The 22,391-nt window shown below is 44.0% G+C and overlaps 1 protein-coding gene across 3 annotated transcripts in view; it reads left to right on the plus strand.

Annotated features, from left to right (window-relative positions):
• The window catches only part of RASGRF2 (Ras protein specific guanine nucleotide releasing factor 2), a 187,754-nt gene that overhangs the window by 108,120 nt on the left and 57,243 nt on the right, over positions 1-22,391 (plus strand). For 2 of the 3 annotated variants that reach the window (XM_081088646.1, XM_081088647.1), the window contains exons 14-17: positions 634-882; positions 1,478-1,866; positions 11,923-12,048; positions 14,532-14,621. In XM_081088646.1, the coding sequence (XP_080944772.1) occupies positions 634-882; positions 1,478-1,866; positions 11,923-12,048; positions 14,532-14,621 (854 nt within the window). The remainder of the gene's footprint in view (positions 1-633; positions 883-1,477; positions 1,867-11,922; positions 12,049-14,531; positions 14,622-22,391) is intronic. The other variant, XM_081088648.1, reaches the window with a different exon arrangement.

Here is a 22,391-nt window from a genome sequence, read left to right on the forward strand (position 1 = left end):
TGTCATAAATCCCTTCCCAGGGAGTTTCATCAAGCAGAGAGGATTCACCCTTATCACAGGAGAGGAGGCTAGACATCAATACCACTCCCAGACACACTGTCACACACTATTTTATCTCCCATCTATTCTTCTAGAAACCCACTCATCTTCCCCCCAGGTCATTTACTCTTTAAGTGACTGCCATTCCTCCGCCCCTTTCCCTGTTAAGATGATGTTTCATCCTGAATCTAAGCCACCTCAGGGAGTTACTCGTTTCTTCTTGGGTAATTCCCAGGTATCCATGTTAATAAAATTGTTTGTTTTTCTCTTGCTAATCTGTCCATTATTACCGGGGTCTCAGCCAAGAGCTCAGAAGGGCAGAGGGAAATTATTTTTCCTCCCCTACAGAAGGAATCCACAACATGAATGAATGATTATTATCTTCTCCACAATCACTTCTGACCTTCCTAAATTATAATGGCATAGTCGATGTTTTTAAGGCCTGCCTTGTTTTCTGTAATGTGTCTTATCAACATCTTTTATCAAAAGCGGTGGGAGGCCCTTACCCCAGTGTGTGTTTACCAGCGTGTAAACACTCCGTGGTCGAGAGCCACGTGTCCTGGGTTTGTTCTCACGCTCCTGCTTTGTGCGCAGGTCTGATGCCCGTCTTCATAAAGACGACATCGACATTTGCTTCAGTAAAACACTCAACTCCTGCAAAGTGCCCCAGATCCGTTATGCCAGCGTGGAGCGCCTCTTGGAGCGGCTGACGGACTTGCGGTTTCTCAGTATCGATTTCCTCAACACCTTTCTGCACACCTATCGTATTTTCACAACGGCAGCCCAGGTGCTGGCGAAGCTTTCCGACATATACAAGAGGCCTTTTACTTCCATCCCGGTCAGGTAGGCCCGGGGTTTGCCTCTCATGAAAGTGTGGCCTCCTGGTTCCTGGGTCTCCCCTCCCGCAGGTGAGCAGCCCGGCTCTGCAGAGCTGCCCTGAGGGTATTGTCTTGCCTTCGAACAGTAGAAGGGGGTGAGTAGAGGTCTCAGATAGGTCTCGAGGGAAGAATGTGAGAATCCCATAGTCCCCAACTGGCCTTGGCTTGCTCTGTGATTACTTGGAAGCTAACTCCGTTATTTGAGGCGTTTCTATTTTTTTTTTTTTTTTACAGTTTTGTTTTTCAAACTTGAATATGCACAAACTTTAATATGTTGTGCAATTGCAGGCTCTGATTGCAGGTCTGGAGTGGAGCCTGAGTCTGCATTTCTTGTCTTTGGACCACAGTTTAGTAGCAGGGGATTAGACATGGCCTAAAAAGTGTCTGTGTTCCTTTGGCAAGTGTGTGGAATACATGTGGCATTGAAATGAAGGAAACCCAGCAACAGACGTGCGATGATATTGTGGCCTTTTATTGTCGGGAACATGTTTTTGAATGACGACGGGGGAATAATTTTCACTTGGCTACAATCTGTTAATAGCTTTTGCTCATATTTCCAGGTCACTGGAATTGTTTTTCGCCACCAGCCAGAACAGCAGAGGTGAACATCTGGTTGATGGCAAATCTCCACGTCTGTGTCGCAAATTCTCTTCCCCACCACCCCGAGCCGTGTCCAGAACATCCTCCCCAGTGAGGGCCAGAAAGCTGTCCTTGACTTCTCCCTTGAATTCAAGGATAGGAGCCTTGGACCTGACCACCGCCTCGGCGTCCAGCAGTCCCACCACCCCCCACAGCCCTGCTACGTCCCCACCGCCGCACACTGGTAAAGTACCGTTGGATCTTAGCAGAAGCCTCTCTTCTCCAGAACAAAGCCCGGGATCTGTAGAAGAGCATGTAGATAACCCCCGCATGGATCTCTGTAACAAGCTAAAACGAAGTATTCAAAGAGGTATTATCCAGCTGCCACACCCCGTGTTTGCTGGCCACCTGCTTCCCCACTGTTGCTTCTGGAACCCTAGTTCCCTTTTTTTATGACTTTCCTACTTCTGCATAGAATGTAGAATGTATGCAATGAGTAGTTAGAAGGAAAAACTCCTATAGTTCCCTCTAGCTTTTGTGGAAAAGAGATCAAGGTTAGTTCTCTTACTGCCTTCTATAGTAAAAGCTAACTGCGGTCTATGGAAGAATAGCATTATCTGAATGGTATTATTGGAAGGTTCTTCATGAAATATGATGAAGGCTGGTTGGATAAAGAGCCTACCTAGCATGATACTCTGCATAGAGGTAGGTTGGGGGCACCTTCACCATGAATTTGGCGCTTAGAGCCTTCTTCTTCTGCAGTGTCTGCCTTAAGCACCTGTACTGCTTCCAGCCTCCCCTGCAAAGGATGCTTTAGCCTGGAAGCATTAAGATGGTTTCTTCAGTTTAGTTACCAAGGCAACACTCCATGTTAGAGCAGAGATATGGGAAGAAAAATCAAATCTGAGACAGCGTTTATTGTCCTTGGCACCCAAAATGGTTTTTAAAAAGGTAGATTAAAAAAATAGTAAAATTTTTAAAAAAGGTAGATTCGATTATTTGTTTTCTGATTAAGTTCTCTAAAGCCTTCCTATCACACTTAAAGTACATTCTCCCTGCCAAGGCCTTCAGACCTTATCAGACTTGGATACTATCTCCCTCTCAACCTCTGCTCCTGCTCTGCTCCCTCATCTACTAGGCTCTAGTCACATTGATTTCCTTTTTGTGTCTCAGAAACATCTCAATCATTGCTGCCTCAGGCCTTGGCATCTGTTCTTCCCTCTGCCTGGACAGTCTTTCCCCATCTAAGCTCCGTGAGGTTAGCAACCTTATCTATCGTGTTCACCTCTGTACATTCAGTGCCTTGGCCAGTGCCTGGCAGGTAGTAAATTTTTGTTAAATGAATGTATCAAGCAAAACTCTCAGTGAACTGTTTGAGGGTCTTTGGTGTATCGCCTTACCTTCCTCAGCATGGTACAGTGTAGATAGGGGTCGGAGGAGGTGACCCTTGTTGCTTCTGTAAATCCAGTATGTCTGTAATGTAAACAAAAAAAGGTTTCACAGCCAAATTAGCAAACAGCTTTATTTTTTATTTTTTTGCTGTATAATAACTGATTTACTTCCTGATAACAAAATAAAAATTGGGCAGTTAATCAGACAATGTGTCCAAATTTCAAGGAGGATCACCCACATGGAAGCAGAGACCCCTGCTTGTCTATCTGCTTGAAGCTTCTATGTACTTTCTAGCTCCGATCATTAATATAAGCTTCCTGAGTGAAGTACTTAATGGAATTTTAACTGGAGTGGTTGTCATCATCAAAAGTAGAACCCTTTAAACAAGAAATTCTTTAATTAAATTGACAAGTTAGCAACTAAGGCGGAGGGAAGGAGGAAGATAATTAAAAAGTCATTAGAACAACAATTTTCAGCAGAATCATGATGGATTCTTCTCAGGGATAATGAGGCAGAACACAAGCTGACAAGCGCCCGTGGGGTTTGATCCAGCACCTGTGCCTGGGCACCTCCACAAATAGGATGACTTAGGAAGGCTTTCTCAGCCCCTCTCTGCGGCAGGTGCCCTGAGAACAACAGGAGTTTCCCAGAATGTGGGGAGTTCTTTCCACTCCTTTATGGGATTGCAGTAAATAGAGGAGGAGAAATCTGAAGGTAAGTCTAGTAGATTCTTGTGTTATTTTGAATTCGAAGAGCTTCAGGAATAAGCATGTGAGTGTCAGACATGTGTGGCTCTGAGGCTGTGGTTTGATTGCCTCTGGGGCTGGAATTAGAACATGGCAGGTGTGTTCAAGAGTCGTTGCTTCGCCTTCTCTGTGCCAGTTGTTGTGCCACAGTGTCCATGGTGGTAGATAAGATGGTGCCCTGGCCCCTTACACTCCAGTTATGTGGAGAAGATAGACATCACATAACTGGAAGGGCAGGTAGTACAGGAGATGTAGACAGAGTGCTCTGGAGGCTGAAAAGCACAGGAGATCATGTCCGGTTGAGTAGAATCAGGACATGTCACTGACATGAGCCAGAAGAATGGATAAGTGGGTTGGAAATGGGTGAACATATGAGCAAAGGGCTATTGTTAAACCCAACTGGTGAAAGCCATTTTTGAGGGCAGGAGACATCATTGCTTCTGAAGGGACAGCTTATATATATATATATATACTAGAGGCTCAGTGCATGAATTTGTGCACAGTTGGGGTCCCTCGGCCTGGCTGGCGATCGGGGATGATCGGGGCCATCTGGCCAGAGGGAGGGACTGCGGGAGATTCACTGGCCGCAGGAGGTTGGCTGTGGAAGCGCATTGACCACCAGGGGGCAGCTCCTGCATTTAGTGTCTGCCCCCTGGTGGTCAGTGTGTGTCATAGTGATCGGTCAACTGGTCGTTTGGTTGACCAGTCGTAATGGCCACTTAGGCATATATATATATATATATATATATATATATATATATATATACACACTAGCAGCCCGGTGCACAAAAATTTGTGCACTGGGGGGGGGGGGAAGGGGGGCCCTCAGCCCGGCCTGTGCCCTCTCGCAGTCTGGGACCCCTCGGGAGATTATGACCTGCTGGCTTAGGCCTGCTCCCGGGTGGCAGAGGGCAGGCCCAATCCCTAGGTGCAGCCTCTGGTCGGGCTCAGAGCAGGGCCGATTGGGGAGTTGGGGCGCCACCCCTGTCATGCACAGAGCAGGGTGGATTGGGAGGTTGCAATGCCACCCTCAGTCACACTCAGGGTAGGGCCAATTGGGGGGTTGGGGCACCGCCCCCTGTCACACTCAAGGCAGGGTCAATGGGGAGGTTGCGGCGCCACCCCCTGTCACGCACAGAGCAGGGCCAATCAAGGGGTTGGGGCGCTGCCCCCTGTCACACACAGAGCAGGGCTGATCAGGTGGTTGAGGAGCTCCCCCCTGTCACTCACAGAGTAGGGCCGATAGGGGAGTTGGGGCACCGCCCCCTGTCATACACAGAGCAGGGCGGATCAGGGGGTTGGGGCGCCGCCACTGTCACACTCAGGGCAGGGCCAATGGGGAGGTTATGGCTCTACCCCATCACACACAGAGCAGGGCCCGTGGGGTGGGGGTTGGGGCGCCGCCCTCTATCACCCACAGAGCAGGGCCGATCAGGGGGTTGGAGCACTGCCACTCTCACACTCAGGGCAGGGCCAATGGGGAGGTTATGGCTCTACCCTGTCACACACAGAGCAGGGCTAATCAGGGGGTTGGGGCGCTGCACCCTGTCACACACAGAGCCGCAGGGTGATCAGTGGGTTGGGGAGCTCCCCCCATCAGGCACAGAGTAGGGCTGATCAGGGGGTTGGGGCGCCTTCCCCTGTCATGAACAGAGCAGGGCGGATAGGGAGGTTGTGGCTCCGCCCCCTGTCACACACAGAGCCGCAGGGCGATTGGGGGTTTGGGCGCTGCCCCCTGTCACACTGATCCCGGTGCCGGGAGGCCTCTCAGCTCCGCTGATCCCAGTGCCGGGAGGCCTCGCGGCCGCTGATCCCTATGCTGGGAGGCATATTACCCTTTTACTATATAGGATAGAGGCCTGGTGCACGGGTGGGTGCTGGCTGGTTTGCCCTGAAGGGTGTCCTGGATCAGGGTGGGGGTCCCCACTGGGGTGCCTGGCCAGCCTGGGTGAGGGGATGATGGCTGTTTGCAGCTGGTCACACACCCTTCAGGGTGGGGGTCCCCACTGGGGTGCCTGGCCAGTCTGGGTGAGGGGCTGAGGGCTGTTTTCAGGCTGGCGGGTGACTGAAGCTCCCAATCACTCCTTTTTTTCTTTTTTTCTTTTTTTATTCTGGGCCAGCTTTAGCTTTGAGGCTTGGCTCCAGCTCTTAGGCCTCCACTGCTGAAAGCAGGTTTCTGGCCTTTATTTACCTTCTGTATTTGAAACAATGTTGTGATCCTGCTGGCTGAAGCCCGGCGGACTAAAGCAGGTTTCTGGAGTTTTGTTTAGCTTCTATATTTGTAACATAGTTGCTTAGATTTGCAGCTCAGAGGCCTGCAGTGGCAGGCGGGGAACGTTGGAGTCCTCTGTCACTGAAGCAAGCAAGCCTCATGTTAGTTTCAAGCTGCCTGGCTGCCGGCCGCCATCTTGGCTGGCAGTTAATTTGCATATTGCCCTGATTAGTCAATGGGAAGGGTAGCGGTCGTACGCTAATTACCATGTTTCTCTTTTATTAGATAGGATATATAAAAGAGAAGGGTAGAAGGGGAGATAGAAACATCAATGATGAGAATCATGTATCAGCTACTTCCTGCATGCCCCCCACCAGGGATTGAGCCCGCAATCCAGGCATGTGCCCTGTGCCCTGACTGGGAATGGAACCGTGACCTTCTGGTTCATAGGTCGATGCTCAACCACTGAGACACACTGGCCGGGCCAGAAGGGGCAGCTTTTGTCCAATTCTGATGCCATGTGCAGCCCTGCAGAGCAGACCCTGTCGCTAGTCTTCTAGGGCTTTCTAGTATTGAGGCAACTTAAAAAAAACACACAATTCTCCTAAAAAATCATTCTTCTCTTTTTTGTTCTTCTTGTTCTTCTTTACCATGTAAACCATTTTTAAGCGTATAATTCAGTATCATGAAGTATAGTCACACTGTTCTGCAACTAATCTCCAGAACTTCTTCCTCTTGCAAAACTGAAACTCTATACCCATTGAACAGTGCTCCATTTCTCTCTCCCCCCAGCCCCTGGGAACAACCATCTGTTTTCTGTTTTTAGAGCTTAATTACTTTAGATACCTCATGTAAATGGAATCATACAGTATTTGTCTTTTTGTGGCTGGCTTATTTCATTTAGCATCATATCTCAAGGTTCATCCATGTTGCAGCATGTGCCAGAAGTTCCCTTTATTTTAAAGATGAATAACATTCCATCATATATATATATATATATATATATATATATATATATATATATATATATTCTTTTCTTTACCTGTTCTTCCTCTGACAGACATTTGGGTTGCTTCCATCTTTTGCCTATAGTGAATAATGCTGCAGTGAATAGGGGCGTGTAAATACATCTTTGAGATCCTGCCTTCAGTTCTTTTGGAAATCTACCTAGAAGTGAGATTGCTGGATCATATGGTGATTCAATTTTTAATTTTTTGAGGAACGTCCATATATTTCCCATAGTGGCTGCACCATTTTACATTCCTACCAATGGTGCACAGAGTTCCAATTTCTCTACATCCTTGCCAACACTTATTATTTTCTGTTCTTTTGATAATTTTCATCCTAATGGGTGTGTGGTAAGAATTTTTCCTCTTTTTTGTAATTTCCCAGAGATTTTCTTTTAATTGGCCTAGGGCCTAATGTATCGATATTCATTTTTCTTTAATAGAGAAGCCAAAGAAAAATCTATTCCTTTTTGCATTTTAGTCTAATATGTGTCATAGTTGTAGCGGTCCTCAATTAAGCTTCCCATTGCCCACCATAATTAATTCTTTTACTTTGACTCAGTGATTTTCAACAGGTGTGCCACAAGAATTTTTAAAACATGCAATACCTGACTATTTAGTCAGGGGCACTGACCTTTTCCCCCTTAGATTATCAAATAAAAAATGACAACAGCCATCACAACCATAGCTGACTGGTGTGAATGAATCAGATTTATAACTTTTTTTGTCAGATCAGCTAAAAATATATTTTTTGGTGTGCCGCAGAATTTTAGTAATTACTTTGTGTGACATGAGATGAAAAAAGTTGAAAATCGCTGCTTTAATTTGTTATACACAGATTTATTTATTTATTTGCATTAGTCACCAAGTTCCCTAGTTCTAGTTTTCAAAGCCCAAGCCCAGAGTTTATGGTGATGGCCCAATGCCATATCATAAAGCCTGCTCAGCTGACTCTAGGTTGGAGGGAGGTATGGTCACTAGTAGGAATCAGTAGTTTTTTCTCTGGAGCAAGTTAGACTCAGGGAAACCAAGATAAATGAGAAATAACTAGATCAAGCTCTTGGGGAAGGACACTGGCAAAGACTTATCAGTGCAGATGCTGGACATAGGTGGGATCATTGTGGGCACAGCCAGTGGTGACTAGAGAGCTTGTCATGTGGCACCATCGATCATTTATGACCAGGGGCCTTCGATGGGGAGAGCCATGAATAACAGTGTGGTAAAATTATTAGGTTCTTTCTCGCATTACAGAAATAGCTGAACTTGAGGGCTTGATGCCTCCGTTCATCACTGGATTTCCTCAAAACAAATGATTTGCAGTTAGATTGTCAAGGGTTAGTTTATCCACATGGTTCATGGGTTAGAAATGTCACTTTGATGTGCCAGGTCCTGGCTAAATGCAGAGCTCCTGTCACTAGGGTGAGGGGAAGTTCAGGATTGTGTCTAGGAGAGCAAAATGGCCCTGAATAAGGTGCATTAGAGCCAGCCTCTACTCCAGAGGTGTCAGTGCCCCTGCCCACCCACTCACTCACCCCCTTCTCTCTCACTTTTACCATGACTGCCCCCCAGCACTTTTCATTAAGCACTTTGTTCTTGGCCACTTCTATGCATCTTTATTCCCACACACCCTGCCCCCCGTTTCTGTAGCTGTCTTCCGGTGACTTTTAATATATTTACTTCCCATTTTGTTCTTAAAAATATTTAAGGTGGCTGTTCTAATAGGCATGTGATACAACTGGATTAAAAATAAAATAACAATAAAGATTTTTTTAAAAAGTTGTTAGTGTAACACAGCAACTTAATTGATACTTCTATTGAATTTTAATTAATTTAACTTTAAATAGTCACTGTTTTGGACAACACAGTTTTAGCAAATGTCATTTCTCCAAGGAGCTCCTCATTTACCCTTCTCATAGAAAGGGATCTAGAAGCTACTTATTAATTTTATGTTATCTTTTCTCTGAAAATTTGCCTTTATTAAAATAAATATGAACAAGTGTACAGAGAATTCATGCCAGCAAAATAATTGAACAACTATGTAGCAATAATCTACACATTAAAAAAGATTACCTTCAAGAGCTAAAAAAATTAAAAAATAAAAAATAAATAAAATAGACAAGGAAATCAGGCAATGAAAAAAAACTGTGGGAGGCTAAGTGTATGGTTAGTGGACAAATGAATACTGTGTGGTCCTCTGCAGTTCCCAGAGTTACCCTGATTTTGGTTCTGGATGTAATCAGTTACATGATTCCTATTGAAACCTAAGATAGATTGATGTGCGGGCACATCTTTTTTATACTGAGACTTGAGAACAATTTATCAAGAAAACACTGTGAGTAGGAAGCTTGGAAGTAATTCTGGGGGTCAGGGGGCTCTTTGTCCTTTTTCTGAATGCTGAAACAAAGGAATTACAGACTTAGTTTTAATTTTATTTTGCATGGGCATATGGTTAAATTGGGTCATAAGTAGTTCTAGGAAAGTCAGGGACGAAACACTACTTCAGCATCAGTCAGACAAGCTCAGAGTAGGTGTGTGCGCATGTGTGGGTGTGTGCGAGTGTGGGTGTGCGCATGTGTTCACGTGTGCGTGCAACGGCTGTAGAAATCAAGAGCGCTGCTGTGCTAACTCTACTGTCTAGTCTTGAAAATTCCAATTGGCAAAGAAAAGGGAGACCCTGATCTGCCTTTCATTTGAAAGATGTTTGCTTGTGCTTTGCATAATGTTAACACTTAAAACAGTTGGCAAACTTGAATAAGAATCCTGTGCCAACTGTTTATACATTTTCTGCTTTTTACTTCAGGATACAGCACTACACAGCCTCATTGCCTAATGCCAGCTCCCCCCATTAGGTCCATACTGAGGCAGGGGTCTCTCTCACTGCAGTTCAGCTATACAGTTTCAGGGTGCGCTCTTTGAAAAATGCTAGTGACATTTGTCCAGCTTTATTGTCATTGAGTTATAATGCCGGCCTTGCCATAATTCCTAGCAAGAGAACTTCAAATGACAAGAAGGGAAATAAGAGAAATAGAAAATATCTCTAAAAATGAGTGACACTGTGAGCTGTGAACCCGGTCCTTCAAGCTGTTCCGGGCTAACCCAGCATTCATTCATGCTCTCCTTTCTTGCTAGCAGGCAGCCCCACCTTCTTTTACCCTGCATTCTTCTAAAATGCACAAATATCAGCCCAGCTCACATCCAGACTCCATCCAATGGTGGAGTCTCAATAAAGATCAAAGCAATGGCCGGCAAGAAGAGAGAGCCCAGGGCAGGAGCTCACTGAATGGGGTCCCTCACCCAGTCAGCATTCACTTGGGCCTCGGCTGTGTAGCCTACCCCGAGCATCACTGAAGGGCCCTCATCACTGGTGTCTGTTTCTGTGTTCTTGGTTTGAAAATTGTCTGCCTGTGGGCTGAAAGTGCTCCCAATTTTAGCATTTGTTTGGAACCAGCTCTCCCACTCATCCTGTAGACAAAGCTGTTTGCATGGAACTTGATTAAAAGTGAACAGGCCAGAAGGAAATGCTTCTTTGCCCCCACCATGCTGGCATGGTTTCTTCTCTTTATAGGTGTCGATCGGCTGACAGTGTTATTCTTAGCTTTTCTGTTCTTCCCGTGGACATTCAGGGCCTGTCCAGCTCTCTCACTGGGAAGTTTTGGGGGCTCAATGTAATTGCTGACTCAATTTTCTCATTTGCCTCGGAGAAATGAATGGTTGGATCAGAACAAGGACATGTATTTGATATTCTGCTTGTTCTTGCAGAGCAGATGCCTTCCGTTACTGAATTTTGAGGGAGTTATTTAGAAAATAATAAAACTAACAGCTAAGCACTGGGTTTTTTTGGTCTGCATCCTGCATCATTGCCAGCTTTGCTGTAATTATGCCATTCAAGGAAAGATGCTAACCATTTCCCTCCCTTGGCCTTTGTGTGTTTCAAAAAGGCAAAATTGTGGCCATATTTCTAAGGGAGTAAATCACATGCAAGTATGAAAATGGCTTTGTATAAAGTCATTAGGAGTTTTGTAAAATTTAGAGATGAAATCTTGAATGGAATGGCAAAGGGAGTTGTTGAGAATATTTCTGCTGACAGTGGTCATGTGAAATCAGTGGAGGTGACACAGATTTTATTGGTTAATGAAAGCCCAAGGGAAAATAAATGAAAGAATTGTTAGAAATTTATGAAATTTCTGTAGTGTATTTCCTTGAAAGAACTCACACAATGTTGTAGTTTTACCTGACTAATAAGCCACATGGAAACATCAGTAATAGCCTCGGTGTGACCCTAGAATGATGTGTCTTTTATTCATGGGATGTCAGCGCAGTGAAAAGGCTCAAATTATCTCAAAACCTCCCAACTGTTCATTGTAAAACTCTCCTCTTGCCTCCTGCTGATCTGTAGCTCTGGGTCTGGGAGGATGGAAATGCTCTCTGTCTATGCTGTCCAGGAGTGCAGACACTGGCCACATGTGGCTACTGAGCACTTGAAATGTGGCTAGTGCCACTGAGGACCAGAAACATTTTAAATTAACTTTAATTTTAATTCAGGTCAGCGTGACCATATTTGGCTAGTGCTACCAGTTTGCACAGTGAAGCTCTAGATCCTTAGGAGTCCTCGGGAGCCACATTGGTAGAGATGCAAACTTCAGTTGGCTTAGAGGGGCAGCCCTAGCCAAGAACTCATGAAGTCCCAGTTTTGATCCCAGACTGATTTACGCTCTGCAGAAGTTCCTCTTTCCCCATTTGAAGTAGGCGGAAACATTCTGGAGGGCAGGAGACCGGCTCCCCACCCCCTGTTGTTTTAAACATCTGCTGTTGTGTTGGACAGATGGGGCTACCTGGAGCCAGTCAAGCTCAGCAGGGTCAGCAAGACATGGGTGGGGAAGTTCTACACTTAGATTTAGTGTCATCAGCATGCTGCAGGAGGAAGGACTCAATTTCAGATGAAACCCCTCTGAAAATGTAGGCGAATGCTTATTCTCCATAACAAACTTTTGTGTTTTCTATGCATGATACTGACAAGAAGCTTCTGAATGTACGGCCTGCTTGTTAAAATTCACGATGTTTTAAAGCAGCAGTCCTAGAGTCCGCCCCCGTGGAGCGAGCAGCAGTGGAGAGCTCCCCTGCGGTGGACGCCACGGAACTTTCACCTGGCAGGTCGCCCTCAACGCCTCGGCACCTGCGCTATCGCCAGCCTGGAGGTGAGAGTCAGAAAGGGACTCGGAAAGAAGAAGTGAAAGATGATTTCTAGCTTCTAGGTCTTTTGTTTGCCTTACTATCTCAGATATGAAAATCATTTAGATGCAAATAGTATCACTATTGAACCCGGTAGTGGAAAAATAAATGGTTAGAGAATATGCCATTAGTTTCACCAATATTTACGTGACCCATTATTACATTGCACTTTGTGTGGAGTGATGTGAATCAGCGGGACTGTACTCGCCGATTGCCAGTTGAAGAATCTGTTTAAAACAAGAATTTCAGAATCTTATTTTACCAAAATGTTCCCAGACTCTGATACCTTGCCATAAGTGTGTATCAAATAGGCTCATCTGGGACACCACAATTTTTGGGCTAAGCTTATGAAGAACAGTATTTCATCTAAAAACAAGGCATAGCTGCAAGGGACCCTAATCATTATTGCTAGTGGAAGAAACCAGTATATTTTCTATAGTTATGAAAATTGGAAAGTATTACCCATTCATTTATTTTAGAACATGACAAATGTCCTCTAATTGGAGGAAAAACCATCAGAACAGAAGATAAAAATCTTTTCTCTCTTCATTTTCCCCATTGCTCAAATAATATAGCCAAATAACAGTTGTTTTTGAAATGTTCCCTTCTCTCCTCAAGCCAATTATTTCAAGTTGGATGGGGGAAATATACAATCATGAAACCAGATTCTACTCAAGTTAACTGAAGTAAAATGTAAAGACATGGTTTTGGCTTCAGTACTTGTGCTTCAAGTAGGGCAGTTTAGCAAAAGATAGAGGAGAGTGCATGGCTCCAAACCATCATTTCATTTATAGCCTCAGCCAAGTGCTGGAAGCTGTCATCACTGCCATCAGCTCCAAGCCCAGCTAGCCTGGGTCAAGCTGTTGTTTGATTTGCCCTGATGGATGGTAGACCTCGAGACTGATTTCAGGCTGCTGGTCAATTATGGGTCTTAGATGGTTCTGGTAAATGAAGGTGACAAACCAGACTTTCCTGGCTTGACGTAAGACTATTATATAATTAGCCAAATCTCTTTACCATTCTTAGAGCCTTGGTCAATCCAGGCCTTGGCGACTTTTTTGACTGTTGCATGTGGGACAGACCCCCTTGAGTTTGGGGCCAAAGCCCATGGAAGCAAACTCTACCAAGGCAAGAATTAGATGCTATTCACTTGGGTAGGACTCTCTTTTCATATGTTTATATTTATATAAGCTTTTTTTTTTTTTTTTGGAAATCTGAATTCTGTTTGTGGATTAACTGTCTTTTGCTTTTTCCTTGATATGACTAAATCATAGTGACATAGGAACATAGGAAGGAAGCAGAAATCTATATTATGGAGGATCCAAATGGGAACAGTATCACACATTTTCTCACTGTGTATCTGAAATTTTGACTGTTAATCTGACCACTTGCTACCTTGTTCCCACACACATTTTAAGGCTACTGCTGAGAGGGTAGAGCTTTTCTGTGTCCTTGTGTGTAGGTACATTAACCAGCTCTCTGCGTCCCCTCTTATTTATTTTAAGCATGACTGTAGAACTTAGGGGCAAACTATTAAAAACCCTTCAGGTCACAATCACAGTAACCTATTTTCACTAAAAGCCCAAGGGGGGAAAACAGTGATGTTGGCATCAACATTATCAAATGCTGTGTGTAAAATATCCGAGGAGGGAGAGGGACTGCAGAATGGTGCTGAGTGCATTTTTTTTTTTTAATTTTAGAATGCATTCCTACCTTTAAAGGTGTTTTGAGAAGAAAATTATGTTGGAAACATGATGTAGAATATTTAAAAAATGCTTTTCAGATTGAGATATAATTTATATACCATAAAGTTCACACATTTAAAGTGCAATTTAGTGGTTTTTAATATATTCAAAATGTTGTGCAGCCATACCCACTATCTTATTTTAGAACATTTTCATCACCCCCCAAAAGAAACCCTGTACCCATTAGTCACTCCTCATTTTTATTTTCCTCCATTTCCTGGCAAATATTAATCTATTTTCTGCCTCTATGGATTTACCTATTATATAAATGGAGTAATATAATACGTGACTTTTTGTGACTTTCATGTAGCATAATGTTTCTAAGACTCGTTCATGTTGTAGTATGTATGTACTTCATTCCTTTTTGTGGCTAAATGATATTCCATTGTATGGATATACCACAGTTGGTTTACTCCTTCATCAGTTGATAGACATTTGGTTGTTTCTACTTTTGGGCCATTACGAATAATGCTGCTTTGGATAGTCATGTGTAAGTTTTTGTGTGGACATATGTTTTCATTTCTCTTGAGTATACACATAGAGTGGACTTGCTGATGTAGAATCTTATTATTTGCCTATTAATAAGGAAAATATAGAGCATTTGACCTAATTATTCATTCATTACAGGAATGAAATGAGAATTTTATTATAGACTATTATCCTTCTGCCTCACTGTGCCATTTCCATTCTTTTTCAATAACCAGGACAGATGGCTGACAGCTCCCACTGCTCTGTTTCGCCTGCTTCTGCCTTTGCAATTGCCACAGCTGCAGCAGGACATGGGAGTCCACCGGGTGAGTAGGGGCCAGCAGCTAAGTACAGTCACAAGGCAATTCATATTAAATCATTGATCTTTGCCTGTCAGTCTTGTTATATACTTGTTAAGAATGCAGATTCCCACATTGTAATAACTATGTATGGCACCAAATGGGTACTAGACTTATCAGGATGATCACTTTGTAAAGTATATAAATGTCTAATCACTATGTTGTACACCTGAAGCTAATATGATATTGTTTGTCAACTATAATTGAAAAATAATATTGGCCTGGCCAGTGTGGCTCAGTGATTGAGCATCGACCTATGAACCAGGAGGTCACGGTTTGATTCCTGGTTAGAGCACATGCACGGGTTGCGGGCTCGATCCCCAGTAGGAGGCATGCATGAGGCAGCCGGTCAATGACACTCTCTCATCATTGATGTTTCTATCTCTCTCTCTCTCTTCCTTCCTCTCTAAAATCAATTTAAAAAATAGAAAAGAAAAATAATATTTAAGAAGAGAATGCATATCCCCAGCTGCCATTCTAAGTCAGTGTATCTGGGGTGAGAATGTTAAATAAACACCTGAGGTGAGTCTCACACAGGTGGTCTATGGGTGACACTTTTGAGAATTTCTGTATCAGAGAAGGATGTGTTGTTTCCCCATGTTTTATGGAGTTCTATAACCTTTTTAGCCATATTACCGAAAACATGTACTAGCATTTCCCTTTTAGTTGAGTGCAATGCTAAAGGCATCTGCAAGGTGGGAGGGAAGTCTGTGGAGGGGGGAGGAGGAGGGAGCTATTGCTTCAACTGACTCATAATTTATATCCAGTAGCACCTCAATGCTTTCTGAGTTGCTGTGAGTTAATTTTCAGGGTAAAGCAGGAATAATTAAAAGCACAGTATTTTAATAGATGAAAAGCGTATTAATTGTCTCTGTCCTCTTCTCTCACATGCAAGGAGAACATTGTGTTCAAATAATTCTGTATGTGGTTTCAACAGCCTTGTTGCTGTGAATGGCTGCACCTAAACTAACCCAATGGGTGCCGATTGTCATCCTTTGTAGATCAGTGATTGATGAAGAACCGTTGTTCACCTGCCACAAAGGAGGCCATTTCCAAAACCTATGAACCTATATTCAACAATAGTAACTCGTAGCTACTATCTGTGAATTTTTTCTACAATGAAGTAAGAACAAAGAAAGATGTTCTATAATGAAATGAACTACCGTAGTAATGATATGTATTCCATCTGAATGAAAACATTTGCAGATTGACCACATTTTACTTCAGTATTTTTGCCACACCCACTGCATTGGATGTGGTCAGGCAAATTGGGGTGTTTGGTGATTTCTGTCCTAAACATTTCCAAAACCTTCCCCTCAAAGTCCCATCAGCATAACACAAAACAGCCCATAATGGTAATGATATTGATATTTTGTCAATCCAGCTGACTTCCATTGTTGATTATATTCTATAGTAATGAACATATCTTGGTGAATAAAGGCATCCTCACTATGCTTTCAGTAGAGTTAGTTATCAACTGTGATTTGCTAAGACCCTCTCCTGGCTTTGTTCTCACAACTGGTCTGTCTTTGGGAAAAGTGAAGTTCAGAGCTTCCTCACAAGTTTCATAATTTAAATATGGTTTGTGAGGGAAATATTTATTTTTACCTGAGGCCCGATGCATGAAATTAATGCAAGAGTAAGCCTTCCTTCTCTGACCCCCCCGCCCCCCCCAAAACGGCTGCCAGCACCAGCTTCCCTCTGGCACCCAGGACCCAGGACCTGGGCTTCCCTCGCAGAGGGAGGCCCCACCCATCTGTTGCAGCCCTCCGGTCGGTGGCCTGGGCCTCACTCTGCGGAGGGATCATGGGGCGATGGCCTGGCCCCTGACCAATCACATGGCACCCTCCTTGGCTGGCTTGGTGCCAGTGGGTGTCATAGCGTGGTCCCGGATGGTTGTTCGAATGGTCGTTCTGCTGTTAGGCTGTTTGGTCGATTTGCATATTATGCTTTTGTTACATATGATGATTGATTTCAGAGAGGAAGGGAGAAAGAGATGGAAAGATCATTGATGATAGAGAATCAATGATTGGCTGTCTCCTGCACACCTCACACTGGGGATCAAGCCCGCAACCCAGGCGTGTGCCCTGACCAGGAATTGAACTGTGACTTCCGGTTCATAGGTTGATGCTCAACCACTGAGTTAGGTTGGCCAGGCAGTGAGGAAAATAGTTTTAAGTTAATTCGGGGTGAGTCCATTTCCCCATTTGCTGGGGGAGAAGCTGCTTCTTCTTCTTCTTCTTCTTCTCCTTCTTCTTCTTCTTCTTCCTTCTTCTTCCTTCTTCTTCCTTCTTCTTCCTTCTTCTTCCTTCTTCTTCCTTCTTCTTCCTTCTTCTTCCTTCTTCTTCCTTCTTCTTCCTTCTTCTTCCTTCTTCTTCCTTCTTCTTCCTTCTTCTTCCTTCTTCCTTCTTCCTTCTTCCTTCTTCTTCTTTCTTCTTCTTCTTCTTCTTCTTCTTCTTCTTCTTCTTCTTCTTCTTCTTCTTCTTCTTCTTCTTCTTCTTCTTCTTCACCTAAAATTACAGCAACATTTGAATAAGTTTCCAAGAATGGCTTTCTGACTTGAGCTTTTCCTGGCATATTGGACCAGAGGATAAAGCAACCAAAAGAGCCAAGTCTTCCTCACTATCTGAACATGCGGCTTCTGCTGCCTTTCTTCCTACTCCTTCCCGCAGCTGAAGTGACCTTAGGAAGAAAGTGCACTTCAGTCATCTGGCTGAGGAGGGGCGGACTGCTGACTGAGCCAGCCAGTGTGGCTAGATGCAGGTGATGGTCCTATAATGTGGTCTGAAGCCAAATGGTTCAATTTTAGAAATAAAAGGAAGGACTGGATTTGGCAGGGTCTGTGGCCTCACTATAAAGACAGCAAATTGCACATCGGTCCATTTTCAGTGGCAGATGATGGTAAGACAGGGGGGCTCTCTTTTGGGGTGCAGCCCACTGTGTTCCTGGGGCTTAGCCACTCAGTGGCGCTGGCCCTGCAGGGGAGTCCACCTGCCCGGGAGAGCTTAGCAGAAGAGCTCGGGTTCATCGGTTGCTGAGAAAAGTTGGCTCAGAGCAAAAATGGGAACGTGCGGAGATAATCTGGACTTATTGGCTAGCCAGGGACAGCATGATGCTACCCGGGAAAGAGCTAGACACAGACGGACAGGTGTTCAGAGGAAGGGGTGCTAGTTAATGGGTAACTCCCAGACTGGACTTTGTCTCCACTTTCTGAACCAGAGGCCTTGCTGACCTGAGTGGTCTCTAGAACCTGAAGAGTTGCAAAGGCAAGCAGGAGGGAAGGTTGTGTAAAGAAGTGAACACCTCAGACTTCAGTCAGTCTTTGCAGGCCTCCTGTGTGTGTGTATGGCTGCAATATGGGCCCACCTGGTGGTGCAGCTCTGCTGTGTCCTGGCCCATAGCAGGAAGCAAGGTACCACCGGCCAAGTCACGCAGTCTGCGGTGCAGAGTGGCTTTCCATGTTTCAGGCTCCTCTTAAGGTTCTCTCCCAACTTAATCCTCTCCCATCTCCATCTCCCTACCGCTACCCCCATCAAATGCCACAGGAACCTGGCAACTCTGGGTTAGAACTATCAACTCAAGATCAAGCTTTCAAATATTCACTCCAGACATTTGCATGTTAAGCCATTTCTCTTTAATTATTTCTTGGAAGGTTTTTTGGTGTGTGTTTGGTTTTTTGGGTTTTTTTACTACATTAAAGGACTTTCAAATTTAGCAAGAGCGTGGACAGAAAATTTTCTTTGCAAAGAGGCCAGACAAGATGCTTGTGGCAGGCCCTGAAGGCACAGAAAGCTGGTTTTATTTGTGGAAGGTGACCTGGGATTTTCATAGGATGGTCCAGCCCTGCCCCAGGGCTGTGCCTAATTTCCACACACACTGGAAAAGCCTGGGTTTTCATCCCTGGTTTCTAGGGCCTAGAACCTGCCCTTTCCAAAGAAGGATGGGCCTCTTCCTTCCACCTTTGCTTGTAAATCAACAATAACATCTCTGTTGGCAAGGAAGGAAAGCCTAATTCTGTGGGTAGGATTGCAACCCTAAACCAATGATTGTTAACGTCATATTGTAAAGATTTAACAGTTTCTTTAGTGTTTGCCTTCTGATTGGCAGCCAAGTTACATTAGGCTCACTTATGGATGGATCCAAAATCTGTGGGGTCTAATTCTTACATATTTTGCGTCAAGGGAAAGAATATAAAATTTCAAATACAAACATTTAGGGTACCTCCTAGGGCCGTGGTCGGCAAACTGCAGCTTGTGAGTCACATGCAGTTCTTTGGCCCCTTGAGTGTGGGTCTTCCTAAGCCTTAGGAGTACCCTAATTAAGTTAATAACAATGTACCTACCTATATAGTTTAAGTTTAAAAAATTTCGCTCTCAAAAGAAATTTCAATCGTTGTACTGGTGATATTTGGCTCTGTTGACTAATGAGTTTGCCGACTACTGTCCTAGGGCTTAGAAGAGGCCCCCACGCATTGAGAGGTCCTGAAGCTTGAGACTCATTGGCTTCCTGGTAAATCTGCTTACGAGTCCAGATCTTTCTTGGAATCACTGCAGCTACAGGAAATTTTGTTTTTTTGGGAGTGGTGATGGGGTGGACCAATGACCATCAGTCAGTAAAATAAGAGCCCTTTTCTGTGGTGGGAGCTTTAACTCTATACAAGATTGAGATAAAGGACAATGGACGGGTCTTCTGTGCCACCACACTGATTGCAGTGTATTTTCAAGCATCTGCTTTAAAATAGAAACTAAATGAGTTCTGCATTAAAGCAGAAGCTGAAATGCATGCATTTCAGATGGCTGCTGATGTAGGGAATCTGCAGGTGCCATTTGGATATAGTTACGATATGAATAGAAATGCAATGTAATGAATACACACATCAGGGCACATCATGGCACTCACTATTCACCTGAAGCTCTAGGATTAATTATAGAGTTTATGGTATGATCTAAAATGAAATACGAAAGTGTGAGGTGGGTTATTTTTATGGCAGTACAAATAATGGCAGTGGAGGTATGACAAGCAACTCTTGATTATCAGTGAGCAGATTATAGCTTTCACCATTCTATGAAAGTCAAAGTAAATTAACAAAATAGAGGAATGGTTGAATGCATTTAAAGGAAAATTAATGGCATAGTTTACAATTGCTTAGAGAAACAGTGAGTTCTCTATTGGTGATTACTTGGTACTTGTAAAGTTTTTTCTTCTATCAAACCACTCAGATCTGTGTAGTCAATAGTAGATCTCAGCTTGATGTGAATTGGCCCTGGACCTGTTTTAAAAAATACTGATGCTTGGCCCCATCCCAGAGATTCTGACTTGATTGGTCTGGATACATGCTGGGCATCAGGATTTTTTAAGTTCTCCAGGTGATAGTAATATGGAGCCAAGGTGGGGAACCACTGGACTAGATTGTTGCTCATGCCAGGTGGCCATTGCCTTCCCTCCCTGGGAACTTGCTCCATAACAAGCTAGATCATGTGGCGCACCTCTTTTGCTCATCAGATGTCTTTGATGTGGCTTCCCAGCAGACCCAGGTCCTTGTTCCAGCTGGCTGGGCACCTTCTTTCCTGACTGTGTTGCACTGCCAAGTTCTCTTACTTCGTGCTGCTCTTACCTGGGCTCCACGCAGACCATTCTCCTCTATTACTGTCTCTCCTTGGCAGAGGCACAATATGGTTGATTGTCCTTGTTCACTTCTTGGATTCACGCACATTGCTTAATTGCTCCTCGATCCCCTTACAGTTTCATCCATTTTAGGGCCAGACAAGTAACTGCAGCAGGGGCTAGAGAGCTGATCCCGGGTAAAGGGGTAGCCCCTGATCAGCTCCCCTTGAGTTTTGCCACACAAGACAAACTAGGGCTATCAGATCTGTTTTCTTTCTTTCTTTAAAAAAAATCCAGGAATCTGAATATTTATATGAAATCTTCTAGTTTTAAATTGTGGAAGTGAATTCTTACTTTTTAAAAAAATACTGTCCAAGCTAAATACTTCTGTGGACCGGCCACATTGGGCTGAGCCACCAGTATGCGACCTCAGATTTACTGTGACCACTCATGGCTGGAGTGTCCGTTGACACAGAGAAGACTTCCTGAGACATGTCTACATTTTAGCAATGGGCCCCTGAACCTCCTCAGTGCCCCCCACTATTTCCTATTCCTTTGGCTGGCTTCTTTATAGAAAGTCCGTCTCTTCTTGTCCACTGTGGCTTGACCACTTTCGCTTTCACAGGGTAATCTTTTCTCAGCTCTGCACGATGACCCATTGTTCATCCCATCACCAAGGAAAAGGATAATGGGGACCATCTTCTCCATCTTATAGATTCTGAAGCAAGTGTGGGACCCAGAGTGGTGGAGGGCCTTGCCCCGGTTCTCAGTTACTGAGAATGAGGCTCAGATCTGTCCACTACCAAATTACTGCTTTCTTTGCCCTGCTATTGCCTCTAATGCTACATTCACTTCAAAAAGAACAAGGTCTTGGGAAACTTGAATTACTTAATTTTCTTATTGCCTCTTGACCCCGTCTCCATCTGTAGCACACCCATTTCTTCCCATCTTCTTCTCACATCTGTGCCCACCTGCATTCATCTGACAGACACAATAGCAGGGGGATGCGCATTGGTCAAATTAGCAATCTGTGGGTAGATTCTTACTTGTCAAGCAGTTGGCATTGAGGGATATGTGATTTTTTCCACAGAATTGCAGAAACTAGAGCCTTACTACAATGATATAATCTAGTCAGAGGAAGCATTTATCTCTGTGTTGAGAATTGGATTAAATTTGTAGCGAGATATTGATTACCAGGAATTAAGTTAATGTCACATCTGTACCCTGCTGTCTGTAGCCTCTTTCAGGATTTGTGAGAACACTCAGCTCTGTTTAAATAGCTTATCTATTTATTGAATGAACTTATAAGAAAGGCACAGAATATGGGCTGTTTCCAATGTCTGTCTGACAAGCTAAAATTGTAACTTCAGACAGGAATCACAAATTGATTTCTGTTTCTAAACCCAGAAAGTTAATATCATGTAAACATTTTATTACAATGATTCTCAGTTGGGTGCAGGTAGGTGGAATGAGAACAGCCAGGGACTTCTTCAAAATATACCTGTCCCATCGGGGACTCTGAGTGACCTCCTCCCAGAGGCAGGCACTCCAAAAAAGAGAGGTGTTATTGGTGGAAATGTGCTGTCCATGTGAATGGTGTGAAAACAGAAATAGAGTTAAGAATCACTACTCTGCTCTCTGCCATTCTTAGAAAGACTGTCTCAGTTTCTCGGCCTTTCTCTATTTCCTGGTTAGTCAGGGCATAGTAGGAAACAGGCTCTCTCACCTGAGTTAGAGATAGCATTCACAAGTCTAAGGTCAAAATGTTGGCTGCATGTAGTGTTTCTCGTATGGGCCCTCATCATCTTTTCATTCTCTGTGCAATCAGAAACCTGCTTGTCTTAGTTCTTATTCATCTCCCCATTCCCTGTGTCCTGTTGTCTTTTTTCAAAAGATATGTTCTTACTTTTTGGAGTTCTTCACTTTTTTATAGATGTATGTCCTGTTGCCAGGACTGGCTGCATCCTTTGTAGGGCCCAGTGCAATAGAAAATGCAGGCCCCCTTGTTTAAAAAATTATAAAGAATTTCAAGACCGGTACAGCTGAGCATTAAAACAAGTGTGGGCCCTTCTAAATGTGGGCCACTATGCAACACAGCCCAAGCCTCCCCCCCCCCCCCCAACACACACACAG

The sequence above is a fragment of the Myotis nattereri genome (genome assembly GCF_964212035.1).
Source record: "Myotis nattereri genome assembly, chromosome: 4".
Taxonomy (NCBI): Eukaryota; Metazoa; Chordata; class Mammalia; order Chiroptera; family Vespertilionidae; genus Myotis; species Myotis nattereri.